Below are 15673 nucleotides of genomic sequence, written 5' to 3'. Positions count from 1 at the left end.
GGTCAGTCAGAAGATTCTGGGAGAGATGCCTTTTACCTCATGAAGCAAACTGGATTCCTAGAACATCTGAATGTCTTCAGAGGACATTTAAACAATTAACAAAGATTGAATTAGTGACAAGTGCACAGAAGAACAATCAAATAAGAAGATAATTATTAACTAGAAAGAAACAAAAGGCTTTACAGGTACAGCTGAAACATAGCATACTACACAGTTCAACAGTCACACAGTCATAGTCACATAAACACTGAATACCCAAAAAATAGTGCATAAACATGTTATTTAGAAACATCAATTAAATACCAAAACAAGTAATCACCTAAATATCATGGTGATATTGGGAAGGAGGGAAAAGAGAAAAGAAGTGAAAGATTCTGTTTTTGTTAACTAACTTTGTAAAACTATTTGATTTTTTTTAAACTATGTACATGTATACAATTTTCTAAAAATGGAAAAAATTAATGGGAAGTTAATGACATACACTTGGGTGTATAATGATAAGAATCTTCATCCATCCCAAATCTAGAAAGCAGAGTAGAGAAACCAATTTGGAAACCCAGAAATGTGGATGCTGCCTATAGTTGGACCTACATATTCTCTTTTCCTTGAAACACCCACAGGCAACACATGAGAAGACGCCAGGGGTGTGGGGGCCAAAGAAGAGGTGACTTTGAGCAGAAAGTCCATCTCCAAGCACCTGGAGGGACTTGTGTTCATTCACTTGTTTGGGAGGGAGTGAAAGACACAGCTTCCCAAACCCTCCCTTCTGGCATATATGATCATGGAGCTTGGCTTCTAAGGCCCTGGAAGATGAGCAGGGAATCTTTAGCAAGTCCTGAAGACTAGAATGCAAATTCCCAGTTAGACTCTGGGAAGTCTAACTAACCAATACAAAGTTCAAAAGACTACAAGTAGGCTCAAAATAGGGCTACTTTAGTCAGAGTTAACAGCTGAGTAGAGACCATATTTGTAGCAAGATCAGAACACAGTCATGTGAAGAGGACCCAGAGTGATTACCACAAAACAACTTTTGAGAAGCCACTGCCCACTTTTATTGGCTGGTAGGTAACAAATGCCAGACTGTATTCCCCTGATCTGAAGAATCAGAAGGAGGTTCTTAACAATTAGCTACAAAAGGGGAAGTTTACGTTCACCATAAAGAAATGTATACATACTGTATATTGTACACATATGTGTGTGTGCATACAAAAGATAAAAATAGGCTACCTTAAAAATCATGAAATGATCAGCAGTAGTGTCTGAGACACTTTGTTCATGACACTTGAATCACCTGTCAGCTGGTAGTCATGCTGACCACATAACTTTCCATAACATTCCAACCCTGACCTTGCCTAACAGTTTATATGAGAAAATCAGTACCAATGCTCTATTTCCTTGCCTGCCCAGTCAGGGGATGAGTCCGCTCGACAGCATAGGATAAAGTTCCATCTGAAGCTGACATCACAAAGAAAAGAATCTTATAAAAGGAACTCTTTCACTCTAAGAATTCTGTGAAATATTTCACAGTGTGACCTGAAGGAAGCGTGTCTGATGAAATAGTTATGAAACTTTTAGAAGTAACTAGGTTTTAGCATCTCTTTCCAGCTAAGGTCTTGGGCAGAAAAACCAGCTGCTTCTTAAGTATCATTTAAAAAGGTTTTGTACCCAAAGAGAAGAACATGGCTCCCATTCCAATGATGAGAAAAAATCTGACAATCCTCAGCGAACTGAACCCCAAAAGTAACAAGCCCCTCCAAGGAGAGAGGGATATATGATCTGTTTCACCTTCAACAGATCACAAGTGGAAGAAGTAACCACCACGTAGACAGGTAATAAGAAATCAGTTAAGGGGCGGCGCCTGTGGCTCAGAGAGTAGGGCATTGGCTCCATATATCAAGGGTAGCGGGTTCAAACCTAGCCCCGGACAAACTGCAACAAAAAAATAGCCGGGTGTTGTGGTGGGCGCCTGTAGTCCCAGCTACTCAGGAGGCTGAGGCAAGAGAATTGCCTAAGAGCTGGAGGTTGCTGTGAGCTGTGATGCCACAGCACTCTAATGGGGGTTAACAAAGTAAGACTCTGTCTCTACAAAATAAATAAATAAGAAATCAGTTAAAATTTAGTTTTTTTGAGAGAAGGTCTTGGTCTGTAACTTGGGCTAGAGTGCAATTGTGTAACTGTAACTCATTGTAACCTCAAACTCCTCAGCCCATGCAATCCTCCCACCTCAGCCTCCTGAATAAAATTTTACTTCTTAAAGGTGAAGTAGAAACTACCACATCAGTTTGTAATAACCATAAGGCCAAGGTACAAAAGGAGAGTGTAAACTCACTCACAAGCTCTTTTCCATGGACTTCCACCAAATGCCCTGAAGGAAAACTGGGGGCAGGACACCAAAGAGCCCCTCTGTTTGGCACAGTACAGGGGGATTATCAGCTTCTGTTGGAGACATTCAAGAAAGCCTCTCCAACCTCTCCAGACCCTTCCCTCGTAAAGAGAAAAAAAAAAAAAATTCTTAAGCAAACCCTTTTGTCCCAGGTCCCAGGGAAAAAACTATTACTTCTGGGGTGGGAGGAGAACAAAAATTCACCTGTCTCATGGTTGGAAGCAGGCTGGGAACTACTTTGAGTCTGAAATCCTATAACACCAGAGAACACCCACCACTGGGAAGGGACCTAACTCTCCTCCACTCCAACCAACCACAGATACAGGCAGAGTTTGGCTACCATGGGAAAGAGAGGCAGGAACACTGAAAAAGCTTCACTCCAAAACTCAGGAATCCAGAGTCTGCCTTGGCTGGAGGCTACTAAGATAACAAAGAACCCTCCCCAAAAGGAAGAAGAGCATTTTAAGAGATACCATCTGTGCCATAGCAATGCGGGAATTATTAAAAGCTCATGGTGGATGAGAAATACTGAGGAAAAACCTCAGGCCCCGAAAGCCTGTGGAAACTAAAGGTAAAAATAGCAACTACAAAACCCAAACCCAGCTCAGCTCCTCACTAGACTGACTCAACCCCACATACATTAACAGCATGACAGAAAAAGAAGCACTGCCATTGACACGTGTTATTTTTCCTCTGCTACTCCCCACCCCCACTGTTTAAAAAACATCTCAAGGGGGAGGAGAGCAAGATGGCGGCCGAGTAACAGCTTCCTTGCATCTGGGCACCGTGAGTCTGAGGAGATAGGACTCCAGGCATCTCTGGCTGGTGGGATCTGCCTATCATCACCCCTGTGAGGATACAGGGAGAAAGCAAGAGACTTCTGGACCCCAAGAGGAGGACTAAAACAGTGGAAAACTGGCAAGTGGTCGCATGTGTTCAATCGGTCTAAACCCGCCCGCAACTGTAAGTTCAGTAGCAGCAAGACTGCAAACCAGAAAGGCCTTACCTGTGAACTGTTTTGGTGTCTTTGGACTTGGCACTCAGTTGAACTGCCTTGGGGAGAGCCTGAGCGGGAGTGCGGAGAACTTTGGCCGTTGTCTAGGGCCCCAGTCTGAGCCGCTGAGCCAGATGGAGCTAATAGTGTTTGGCTGAGGGCCACAGGGAGCCATTGTGAGTGATCTGGCCCAGCAAGCTCCGCCCCCAGGGTCGCAGACCTAGAATTGGATGGGAGCCGTAACCTAGCGACTGAGTAGCTTAAGGGTGGGGTCTGAGCCGCCTTGCATCTAACCCTCAGGGGCAGAGTGAGACCGGTTTTGGCACACTGGGTAAGTGGATAGCCACTTCAGCAGTGATTCCAGCGACAAGCACTTTCCTGGGAAAGCTTCTGCTCAGCAAGTTTACAAGTTCAAAGTGCCTTTTAAGTGGGCTGAAGAGAGATTTAGGGTGTCTACCTGCTGGGGTTTGAGAAATCAGCAGCCTCCAGTCGTACCAGAACTGTGATTAACATCCGATACCCCAGAGGACCACGTGTTACCCAGACAATATTCAATAACATATACATACAACTTTGTTCTGGTTGTGGTTTTGTTTCTTTTTTTTTTTGGTTTGGTTTTTTTTTGTTTATTTTGATATTGTTGCTGTTGTTTTGTTTTTTAACCTTTTCCGTACAGATCTTTTTTCTTTCTCAATTTTTCTACTTTAATTATAATTTCCCATTGCTGTCTTTTTCAATAAACAGAACTTCATTCATGCTAGTGTTTCTACTGCTATTATTTGGTTTTTCACCCAATTTTATCCCATAAAGTTTTCTGTTTCTTGTTTTGGTTTGATTTATAGCATTTTTGTCTTTCCTCTCTACTTGGTGGAGGTGGGGTACTGTGTCTGATCAGGTTAGCAAAGAGCTGCTGACCTCAAGGGAACCACCCAACTAGGCACCCCCAGAAGGTGGGTTTTTTTTAAGGTTGTGTCAAAGTGCACTACTGTACACCTATATTGCTCTGTCTGCTTCTTTCTGTGCCTCTTTTATTTTTGTCAATATTCCTTTTACCCACCCAGACTCCTTTCTCTATTTTTGTTTTTTTTTGTAGACACAGAGTTTCACTTTATAGCCCTCGGTAGAGTGCTATGGCATCACACAGTTCACAGCAACCTCTAACTCCTGGGCTTAAACGATTCTCTTGACTCAGTCTCCTGAGTAGCTGGGACTACATGTGCCCACCACAACATCCGGCTATTTTTTGTTGTTGTTGTTGTTGTTGTTGTTGCAGTTCGGCCAGGGCCGGGTCTGAACCCGTCACCTTCGGTATATGGGGCCGGCGCCCTACCAACTGAGCCCCAGGCGCTGCCCTCTATTTTTTTTTTTTTAATTTTCACTCAGCCATCCTTTCTTTCATCCCTTTCTTGCTCTTCAACCTTCTCACCCTTCTGGTACTGTACCAAAAGGACTCATCGAACCCTTAGTCCACAGGCATAAGAACTTAAAGAGCAAGAGGAAGTGAAAGGAAAATTAGGGCAAGGAAACAGATAAAAGAAATCACTCATGAGGAAGAATCAGCAGAAAACTCCAGGCAACATGAAAAACCAGTCCAGAACAGCCCTGCCAAGGGACCATGAGGTAGCTACTGCAGAGGATTCCACCTATAAAGAAACGTTAGGAATGACAGAAAGGGTTTAGAATACACATAATGAAAACAATGAAACAAATGATGGAAACAATGAAGGAAACTGCTAATAAAGTGGAAAATAACCAAAAGGAAATCCAAAAACAGAATCAAATCAGAGATGAACGATATGAAGAATATAAAAAGGATATAGCAGATCTGAAGGAACTGAAACAGTCAATTAGGGAACTTAAAGATGCAATGGAAAGTATCAGCAACAGGTTAGACCATGCAGAAGAAACTATTTCAGAGGTAGAAGACAAAGTTCTTGAGATAACTCAGATAGTAAAAGAGGCAGAAAAGAAGAGAGAGAAAGCAGAACGTTCACTGTCAGAATTATGGGACTTTATGAAGCGTTCCAATATACGAGTTAGAGGAATCCCAGAAGGGGAAGAAGAATGCCCCAGAGGAATGGAAGCCATACTAGAGAATATTATAAAAGAAAATTTAACAAATATCACAAAAATTCTGACGCACTGCTTTCAGAGGGCTATCGAACCCCAGGTCACCTCAAATGTAACCAAGCTTCTCCAAGACACATTGTGATGAACTTTTCCAAAGTCAAGACAAAAGAAAAGATTCTGCAAGCTGCCAAGAGTAAGCGCCAGTTGACCTACAGGGGAAAATCCATCAGAGTGACTGCAGACTTCTCTAATGAAACTTTCAAAGCAAGAAGACAATGGTCATCTACCTTTAAGCTACTTAAACAGAACAATTTCCAGCCCAGAATTCTGTACCCTGCTAAGCTAAGCTTCAAAATTGATGGAGAAATCAAATCATTTACAGATATACTAACATTGAGGAAATTCGCCACAACAAGACCAGCTCTGCAGGAAATACTTCAACCTGTTCTGCACACTGACCACCACAATGGATCAGCAGCAAAGTAAGAACTCAGAAATTAAAGGACAGAACCTAACCTCCACACTGATGCAAAAGATAAAACTAAGCAATGGACTCTCACAAAATAAGATGAATAGAATACTACCACACTTATCAATTATCTCAGTAAATGTTAATGGCTTGAATTCCCCACTGAAGAGACATAGATTGGCTGACTGGATTAAAAAACACAAGCCATCTATTTGCGGACTGCAAGAAACACACCTGGCTTCAAAAGACAAATTAAAACTCCGAGTCAAGGGTTGGAAGACAATTTTTCAGGCAAATAGAATTCAGAAGAAAAGAGGAGTTGCAATCTTATTTTCAGATACATGTGGATTTGAAGCAACTAGTGTCAAAAAAGACAAAGATGGTCAATTTATATTGGTCAAGGGAAATATACAACAAGAAGACATTTCAATTCTAAATATTTATGCACCCAATTTAAATGCGCCCAGATTCTTGAAACAGACATCACTCAGTCTGAGCAATATGATATCTGATAATACCATAATAACAGGGGACTTTAACACTCCTCTTACAGAGCTGGACAGATCCTCTAAACAGAAATTAAACAAAGATATAAGAGATTTAAATGAGACCCTAGAACAACTGTGCTTGATAGAGGCATATAGAACACTCCATCCCAAAGATAAAGAATATACATTCTTCTCATCACCCCATGGAACATTCTCCAAAATTGATCATATCCTGGGACACAAAACAAATATCAACAGAATCAAAAGAATTGAAATTTTACCTTGTATCTTCTCAGACCATAAGGCACTAAAGGTGGAACTCAACTCTAACAAAAACGCTCAACCCCACACAAAGGCATGGAAATTAAACAATCTTCTGTTGAATAACATATGGGTGCAGGAAGAAATGAAACGGGAAATCATTAACTTCTTTAAGCATAACAACAATGAAGACACAAGCTACCAAAACTTGTGGGATACTGCAAAAGCAGTTTTGAGAGGAAAATTCATCGCTTTAGATGCCTACATTCGAAAAACAGAAAGAGAGCACATCAACAATCTCACAAGCCATCTTATGGAATTGGAAAAAGAAGAATAATCTAAGCCTAAACTCAGTAGAAGAAAAGAAATTTCCAAAATCAAATCAGAGATCAATGAAATTAAAAACAAAAGAATCATTCAGAAAATTAATGAAACAAGGAGTTGGTTTTTTGAAAAAAAAAAAAAAATTAATAAAATAGATAAACCATTGGCCAGACTAACAAGGAATAGAAAAGTAAAATCTCTAGTAACCTCAATCAGAAATGATAAAGGGGAAATAACAACTGATCCCACAGAGATACAAGAGATCATCTCTGAATACTACCAGAAACTCTACGCCCAGAAATTTGACAATGTGAAGGAAATGGATCAATATTTGGAATCAAACCCTCTCCCTAGACTTAGCCAGGAAGAAATAGAGCTCCTAAACAGACCAATTTCAAGCACTGAGATCAAAGAAACAATAAAAAAGCTTCCAACCAAAAAATGCCCTGGTCCAGATGGCTTCACTCCAGAATTCAATCAAACCTTCAAGGAAGAGCTTATTCCTGTACTGCAGAAATTATTCCAAAAAATTGAGGAAGAAAGATTCTTCCCCAACACATTCTGTGAAGCAAACATCACCCTGATACCAAAACCAGGAAAAGACCCAAACAAAAAGGAGAATTTCAGACCAATCTCACTCATGAATATAGACACAAAAATTCTCAACAAAATCCTAGCCAATAGATTACAGCTTATCATCAAAAAAGTCATTCATCATGATCAAGTAGGCTTCATCCCAGGGATGCAAGGCTGGTTTAACATACGCAAGTCCATAAACATTATCCACCATGTTAACAGAGGCAAAAATAGAGATCATCTGATCCTCTCAATAGATGCAGAAAAAGCATTTGATAAAATCCAGCATCCTTTTCTAATTAGAACACTGAAGAGTATAGGCATAAGTGGCACATTTCTAAAACTGACTGAAGCTATCTATGACAAACCCACAGTTAATATTTTACTGAATGGAGTAAAACTGAAAGCTTTTCCTCTTAGAACTGGAACCAGACAAGGTTGTTGTCTGTCACCTTTACTATTCAACATAGTGCTGGAAGTTCTAGCCAATACAATTAGGAAAGACAAGGAAATAAAGGGAATCCAAATGGAAGCAGAGGAGGTCAAACTCTCCCTCTTTGCTGACGACATGATCTTATACTTAGAGAACCCCAAAAACTCAACCACAAGACTCCTAGAAGTCATCAAAAAATACAGTAATGTTTCAGGATATAAAATCAATGTCCACAAGTCAGTAGCCTTTGTATACACAAATAACAGTCAAGATGAGAAGCTAATTAAGTACACAACTCCCTTCAACATAGTTTCAAAGAAAATTGGGGCAGCGCCTGTGGCTCAGTGAGCAGGGCGCCGGCCCCATATGCCGAGGGTGGCGGGTTCAAACCCAGCCCCGTCCAAACTGCAACAACAAAAAAAAATAGCTGGGCGTTGTGGCGGGCGCCTGTAGTCCCAGCTACTCGGGAGGCTGAGACAGGAGAATCGCCTAAGCCCAGGAGTTGGAAGTTGCTGTGAGCTGTGTGAGGCCACGGCACTCTACTGAGGGCAATAAAGTGAGACCCTGTCTCTACAAGAAAAAAAAAAAAAAAAAAGAAAGAAAATTAAATACCTAGGAATGTACCTAACGAAGGAGGTGAAGGACCTCTATAAAGAAAATTATGAAATCCTCAGAAAGGAAATAGCAGAGGATATTATCAAATGGAAGAACATACCATGCTAATGGATGGGAAGAATCAACATTGTTAAAATGTCTATACTTCCAAAGCAATCTCCGTATTCAATGCCATTCCTATCAAAATACCAACATTGTACTTTCAAGATTTGGAGAAAATGATTCTGCGTTTTATATGGAACCGGAAAAAACCCTGCATAGCTAAGGCAGTTCTTAGTAATAAAAATAAAGCTGGGGGCATCAGCATACCAGATTTTAGTCTGTACTACAAAGCCATAGTGGTCAAGACAGCTAGGTAGTGGCACAAAAACAGAGACATAGACACTTGGAATCTAATTGAAAACCAAGAAATGAAACTAACATCTTACAACCACCTAATCTTCGATAAACCAAACAAGAACATACCTTGGGGGAAAGACTCCCTTTTCAATAAATGGTGTTGGGAGAACTGGATGCCTCCATGTAAAAGACTGAAAGTGGATCCACACCTTTCTACACTCACAAAAATTGATTCAAGATGGATAAAGGACTTAAATTTAAGGCATGAAACAAGAAAAATCCTCAAAGAAAGCATAGGGAAAACATTGGAAGATATTGGCCTGGGGAAAGACTCCATGAAGAAGACTGCCATGGCAATTGCAACAACAACAAAAATAAACAAATGGGACTTCATTAAACTCAAAAGCTTCTGTACAGCTAAGGAGACAATAACCAAAGCAAAGAGACAACCTACACAATGGGAAAGGATATTTGCATATTTTCAATCAGACAAAAGCTTGATAACTAGAATCTATAGAGAACTCAGATTAATCCACATGAAAAAAGCCAACAATCCCATGTATCAATGGGCAAGAGACATGAATAGAACCTTCTCTAAAGATGACAGACGAATGGCTAACAAACACATGAAGAAATGTTCATCATCTCTATATATTAGAGAAATGCAAATCAAAACAACCCTGAGATTTCATCTAACCCCAGTGAGAATGGCCCACATCACAAAGTCTCAAAACTGCAGATGCTGGCGTGGACGTGGAGAGAAGGGAATACTTTTACACTGCTGGTGGGACTGCAAACTAGTACAACCTTTCTGGAAGGAAGCATGGAGAAACCTCAAAGTACTCAAGCTATACCTCCCATTTGATCCTGCAATATCATTACTGGGCATCTACCCAGAAGGAAAAAACCCTTTTATCATAACGAGACTTGTACTAGACTGTTTATTGCAGCTCAATTTACAATCGCCAAAATGTGGAAACAATCTAAATGCCCACCAACCCAGGAATGGATTATAACAAGCTGTGGTATATGTACACCATGGAATACTATTCGGCTATTAAAAAAAATGGAGACTTTACATCCTTTGTATTAACCTGGATGGAAGTGGAAGACATTATTCTTAGTAAAGCATCACAAGAATGGAGAAGCATGAATCCTATGTACTCAATTTTGATATGAGGACAATTAATGACAATTAAGGTTATGGGGGGGGAGGAAAAGCCAAAAGAGGGATGGAGGGAGGGGGGTGGGGCCTTGGTGTGTGTCACACTTTATGGGGGCAAGACATGATTGCAAGAGGGACTTTGCCTAACAATTACAATCAATGTAACCTGGCTTATTGTACCCTCAATGAATCCCCAACGATAAAAAAAAACAAAAATAAATAAAAAACATCTTAATAGACTTAGGGGGTATGGGATAAATTTTGTGACCTGTATGTACACATATTGTACAGCGCTGACCTCAGAGCCTTTAGAGTACCTATCACCTGAATAGTGCACACTGTACCCCACAGGTAAGTTTTCATCCCTCACTTCCTTTCACTCTCCCCCCTTTTGAATCTATGCTCACGTGAATATTATTGACCTCAGTCTCCATACTTTTTTACATGATGTCCAGCAATCAACCAAAAATCATAAAACACATTAATAAAAAAATAAACACATTGTCAAGAAATAAAGAAATAAACTGAACTAAACTCAGAAATGACTCCGATGTTGAGGAACTTTAAAATGATTATCATTAATATGTTAGAGAAGATAGTGGAAAAGGTAGATGACATCATGAACAGAAGGGGGATTTCTGCAGAAAGGTGTGATATAAAACAGGAGTCAAAATGGAAAAGCCAGGCTTCCGCACTGAAGAAATGTTGAATTAGGGGATCCCTAACCTACTTTCAACTCTGATGTTCTATGGTTCTAAGAACACCACGTAGGTAAGTGAAGAATTATAAAAATAAGGAAATAGATGGCTTATATGTAGAGATGGCACCTAATAATCTCCCAGCTGGTATTGTTCCCACATATCTTTAATTTAAAATATTAAGAGCAATGGAAAATGACTATAGGCAACTCCAGTTAAAAAGCAAATTCTACTAACCTTAAGGCAAATTATCTGTTTTGTTCAGTTTTAAAACAAATGAGAAACTGCCAAGTTTTAGGGTCATGTTATACTAAATCCTTGTTTTTTCCCTAGAAACTCTCCCCACATTTTTTTTTTTAGACAGAGTCTCACTATGTTGCTCTCGGTAGAGTGCTGTGGCATCACAGCTCACAGCAACCTCAAACTCTTAGCAATTCTCTTGGCTTAGCCTCCCAAGTAGCTAGGACTACAGGCACCCGCTACAACGCCCAGCTGTTTTTGTTGTTGTAGTTGCCATCATTGTTAGCAGGCCTGGGCCAGGTTCAAACACGCCAGCCCTGGTGTATGTGGCCGGAGCCCTAAACACTGAGCTTTGGGCACCACGCCTCCACTTTCATAACTTATTAATCATTCTGCTTTTAAAAAACCATCCAAGCTATATCATGTTTGATCATTAGGGGGAAAATATCGACCCAAGGTATGCCTATTAAATGACTTCTTACTGACATCTGTGACACAGAAAGGTCTTACACTTAGTAGATATTAGATAAAAGTTGGTTGAAAAAATGAAAATGTAACACAGCTCATTCTCTCTTGGAAAGTGTCCATTTGATGACTTAAGGTTATTATTCCTGGTAGTAATTTAGTACTAAAGGATGTATTACTCCAGCAAGCTTTAAAATGAGAGTGTGCTTAAAAGCATCTGTTGTTACTGGAGTCCAGGCTCTCAGCTGGTGGTTCAGGGCATCACTGGACAGCTGTGGTCAGGGCATCACTGGAACAGCCTTGGTCAGGGCATCACTGGACAGCCATGGTCAAGGCATCACTGGACAGCCGTGGTCAGGGCATCACTGGACATCCCTGGTCAGGGCATCACTGGAACAGCTGTGGTCAGGGCATCACTGGACAGCTGTCGTCATGGCTTCACTGGACAGCTGTGGTCAGGGCATCACTGGACAGCTGTGGTCCTGACACTGCAGCAGCAGTAATAACAACTGGGCTTCTGCGATTAGGATGGCCTGTGAAGATCCTCGTAGAATCTTCACCAGAAGTATTCTCATCTCCCATTTTAGAGAATCAGTCTTTCACAATGCACATCAAAGTTTATTTCACTGATTATTTAATAATATCTAAATTGTAAGCCCCATGACCAGGGACCATGTCCTTTATTGCTTACCATTATCTACCACAATAAATGGCAGAAACAGAGTATACCTGAAATACATTTGCTTTCCAATAAATTTGTTTAGTAAATAAAATGAGTGTAAACTACCAGATAAAAAAGGCTGAGTAGATACAGCACTTTTAACTTCCTTCCCTCCAGAAAGCTCACAAAATGACAGCAAGGAGTTTTATATATGCCTAAATGCACAGATTCACAAGGAAAAACAAAATGATAGCAAACGTGGCAACAAAAGTTTGGAAATTGAAAAGTTAATAGACAGGGACAAATGACTCAGTTGACATGAGAAAGCTGAGTTCTAACAAAGAGTGAGAAAGCAGAAAAGCAATTCAGTGTACGTGGCAGAGAGCCCGAGATACAAGGGATGTGGTACAGAGAATCTCTGGAAGTGCGTGGAAAGACAGGGCTAGGAATGGAAGAGTTACCTGCCATTTTGGTAAAAAGCAACTGAAGACCCAGATCACTCAGCACAAGCAAAAGACGATGTTCTCCCACCTCAGCAGAAGTTGAGGGATATCCTCCAAAGAAACTTGTGGGTTCTTGGACAGGGGAGAGGAGGCATGTATGAAGGTCAGGGCCCTGAATTTAGCAGACACCACTATGTACCTGAACCTCTCAGCCTCACCCACCTCTTGTTCTAGTTGTGAAGGGCTCTGATTGACTGCACGCCTCCCCTCCTTCCGTACAACTGTCACTTCCTGCCCTCCAGTGTAATTTGGAACTCTTCTCAGCACCCATATCACACATGTGCAACCCAAAAGTCAGGCAAAATTAAGCCCGGTGGGAAAATTTTTGACCAAACGGATATTGGAGCTTGTGGATAAATTCTCTGCCCTTTCTTAGTCAGAGGAATGATCTTGGGATGTAGTATATGCTTTTCAAGGATAGGGCCCCAAGGATCAACAGTCAGTCCCACTTAAAAGGGGAGAGTGATGATATTTAGCTCAGTGACGTCCTCACATTTTCCGCTTCCCTTCACTGCTTCACTCACCTGCTCATCCGTCCTCTCTAGGACTGTACGCCCCACAACATCACAGCACATGTGCCTCTCCTTCCATTGGTTTTCTGTGGAACCCTGGTTAACATAGGTGATATCAGGAGTAGCCCTAAAAAGTATTATTCACCTGCTAGCAATAAAAGTCCCACTGCTGGTGGTAAAGCACCAGTAAAACTAATATCACCTGCTTTTTTTTTTTTTTTTTTTTGAGCCAGAGCCTCAAGCTATTGCCCTGATATAGAGTGCTGTGGCATCACAGCTCACAGCAGCCTCCAACTCCTGGGCTTAAGCAACTGTCTTGCCTCAGGTTCCCGAGTAGCTAGGACTACAGGCGCCCACCACAATGCCCAGCTGTTTTTGGTTGCAGTTGTCATTGTTGTTTGGCAGGCTCAGGCTGGATTTGAACCTGCCAGCCCTGGTGTATGTGGCTGGCGCCTTAGACGTTTGAGCTATAGGCACCACCATATCACCTATTTTATCACCAGCAAAGCACTCAGCATGTAAGCAAACAAGTTGAGCCTCTGCTCTAACAGGAAAGATCTTAAATACCCAAAGAAAGACCCACAGAACTATACTGTCCAAAACTGCAAAGCATGTGCTTCAGGAGGAGGCTGGACTAGCATGGGAGGAGTAGGAGGCTAAATAGGAAAGTATGGACTTTCAGGGATTCACTCATGATATGAAATTCAACAGTCTGGCAAGAGCACCTGCAGCTGATCCCATGATTTGTTGAATGACTGCTTGAAATCTGAACATGGTTAACGGTCTGTTGTAAGTGAGATGAAGACCCTAGAGCTTCTTTGGTGTAATGTTGATGAAGGTGGTCAGAAAGCTTAGGGAGTTGGGAAAATTAGAATGTTCATAATACTCAGATTTTCAAAGACTATCCGCTGAGTTGGCAAACTTAGATTAACTCAGATGACCTGAGGCTCTAAATTTCACCATAGTCCTCTGGTTAGAGTGGCCTCATGTGGTGGCCAGGGGATAAATAAGGTTCTTGCATATTCCCGGCAGTTTCAATCGGTCCACCAGCTTCACTGGTCTTGTCCTCACTCTGGCTCACTAAGCTTGTATTTCCCAGTAAAATAACTGTACATAAGCCCTCTGCTCCGGAGAAGTTTTGGGGGCAATCTAGGCTAATCCGTGACTTAAAACATGTGGCATTACCTGCAGCTTTCAATGCCAAATGCTGGCAGACTCTGCTTTGTCCTGCTGCTCAGCAAACAGAACATTTGCAACCAAACCAGCACCTCCCTTGAAGGGGATTAGAGACCAAAATGATAAATGGGTCAATTCACAAAGAGGACACAGCAAGACTAAATACGTAAGTACATAGTAAGAGAGCCTGGAAATATGTGAAGCTAATATCAACAAAACGGAAAGAAGAAATAGGCAAACCCACGACGATAGAGTCAATACCCTCTCAGTGAATAACAGAAAAAAACAGAAGATCACAGAGAATACAGATTTGAGCAATAACCCAAACAGGCTCAAATTGACATTTATAAAACATTCTCCCCAACAACCGCAGAATACACATTCTTTCCATGTGCACAAAAAAACATTTATTAATACTAAGGTAGATCATATTCTGAGCCATAAAATAAGTCTCAAATTTAAAATGATTCCAGTCACATAAGGCATGTTCTCATAACACAGTGGAATTAAATTAAAAATCAGTATCAGAGCCAAGAACAGCAGTACACAGAAGACTGTCTGAGGCTGGGAGTTCAAGGGTGAAGTGCACCATGATGCGACTGTGCACAGCTACTGTACTCCATCCTGGGAAGCACAGTGAAATCCATCTCAAAAAGAAATAAATTTGGGGCAGTGCCTGTGGTTCAAGGAGAGGGGCGACGGCCCTATATACTGGGGGTGGCACTTTCAAACCCAACCCCGGCCAAAAGAACTGAAAAAAAAAATTAGAATTTTAAGAATTTAAAAATTAATATCAGAAAGATTTTTGGAAAATCTCCGAAGATGCAAACTCTAAAAAACACGATAAAAAGCAATGTATGGGTCAAAGAAGAAATCCACAATAGAAATTTAAAAATTATTTTGAACTTAATTAAAATAAACACAAGCTAAATTTGTGGAAAGTAGTTAAGGCATTGATCAGAGGGAAATTTATAACATTAAACATGCATGTTAGGAAAATAGAAAGATTTAAAATCAATGACCCAAGTACCATCTTAAGAAATTTGGATTTTTATATACCATTTGAAATATTTTCATCAAACTGGTTAATATAGCCTTCACCACATTTTCTTTTTCTTTTTTTTTTTTTATTGTTGGGGATTCATTGAGGGTACAATAAGCCAGGTTACACTGATTGCAATTGTTAGGTAAAGTCCCTCTTGCAATCATGTCTTGCCCCCATAAAGTGTAACACACACCAAGGCCCCACCCCCCTCCCTCCTTCCCTCTTTCTGTTCCCCCCCCCATAACCATAATTGTCA

General features: G+C 40.9%; 1 protein-coding gene across 4 annotated transcripts in view; it reads right to left on the bottom strand.

Moving 5' to 3' along the window:
* The window catches only part of FUT10 (fucosyltransferase 10), a 427469-nt gene that overhangs the window by 249969 nt on the left and 161827 nt on the right, over positions 1–15673 (bottom strand). Inside the window, exons 4-5 of one of the 4 annotated variants that reach the window (XM_053578688.1) lie at positions 13209–13292; positions 12665–12756 (exon numbers count right to left, since the gene is read on the bottom strand). The exons of the other annotated variants lie outside the window; for them this stretch is intronic. Coding sequence (XP_053434663.1) covers positions 12682–12756; positions 13209–13292 — 159 coding nt within the window. The 3' untranslated portion in view covers positions 12665–12681. Of the gene's footprint in view, positions 1–12664; positions 12757–13208; positions 13293–15673 lie in introns of those variants that run through there. 4 annotated transcript variants of the gene reach the window in all.

The sequence above is a fragment of the Nycticebus coucang genome, chromosome 24 (genome assembly GCF_027406575.1).
Source record: "Nycticebus coucang isolate mNycCou1 chromosome 24, mNycCou1.pri, whole genome shotgun sequence".
Classification (NCBI taxonomy): Eukaryota; Metazoa; Chordata; class Mammalia; order Primates; family Lorisidae; genus Nycticebus; species Nycticebus coucang.
The sequence above is the reverse complement of the archived record's forward strand: the minus strand, read 5'-3'. Positions and strand labels throughout refer to the sequence as shown.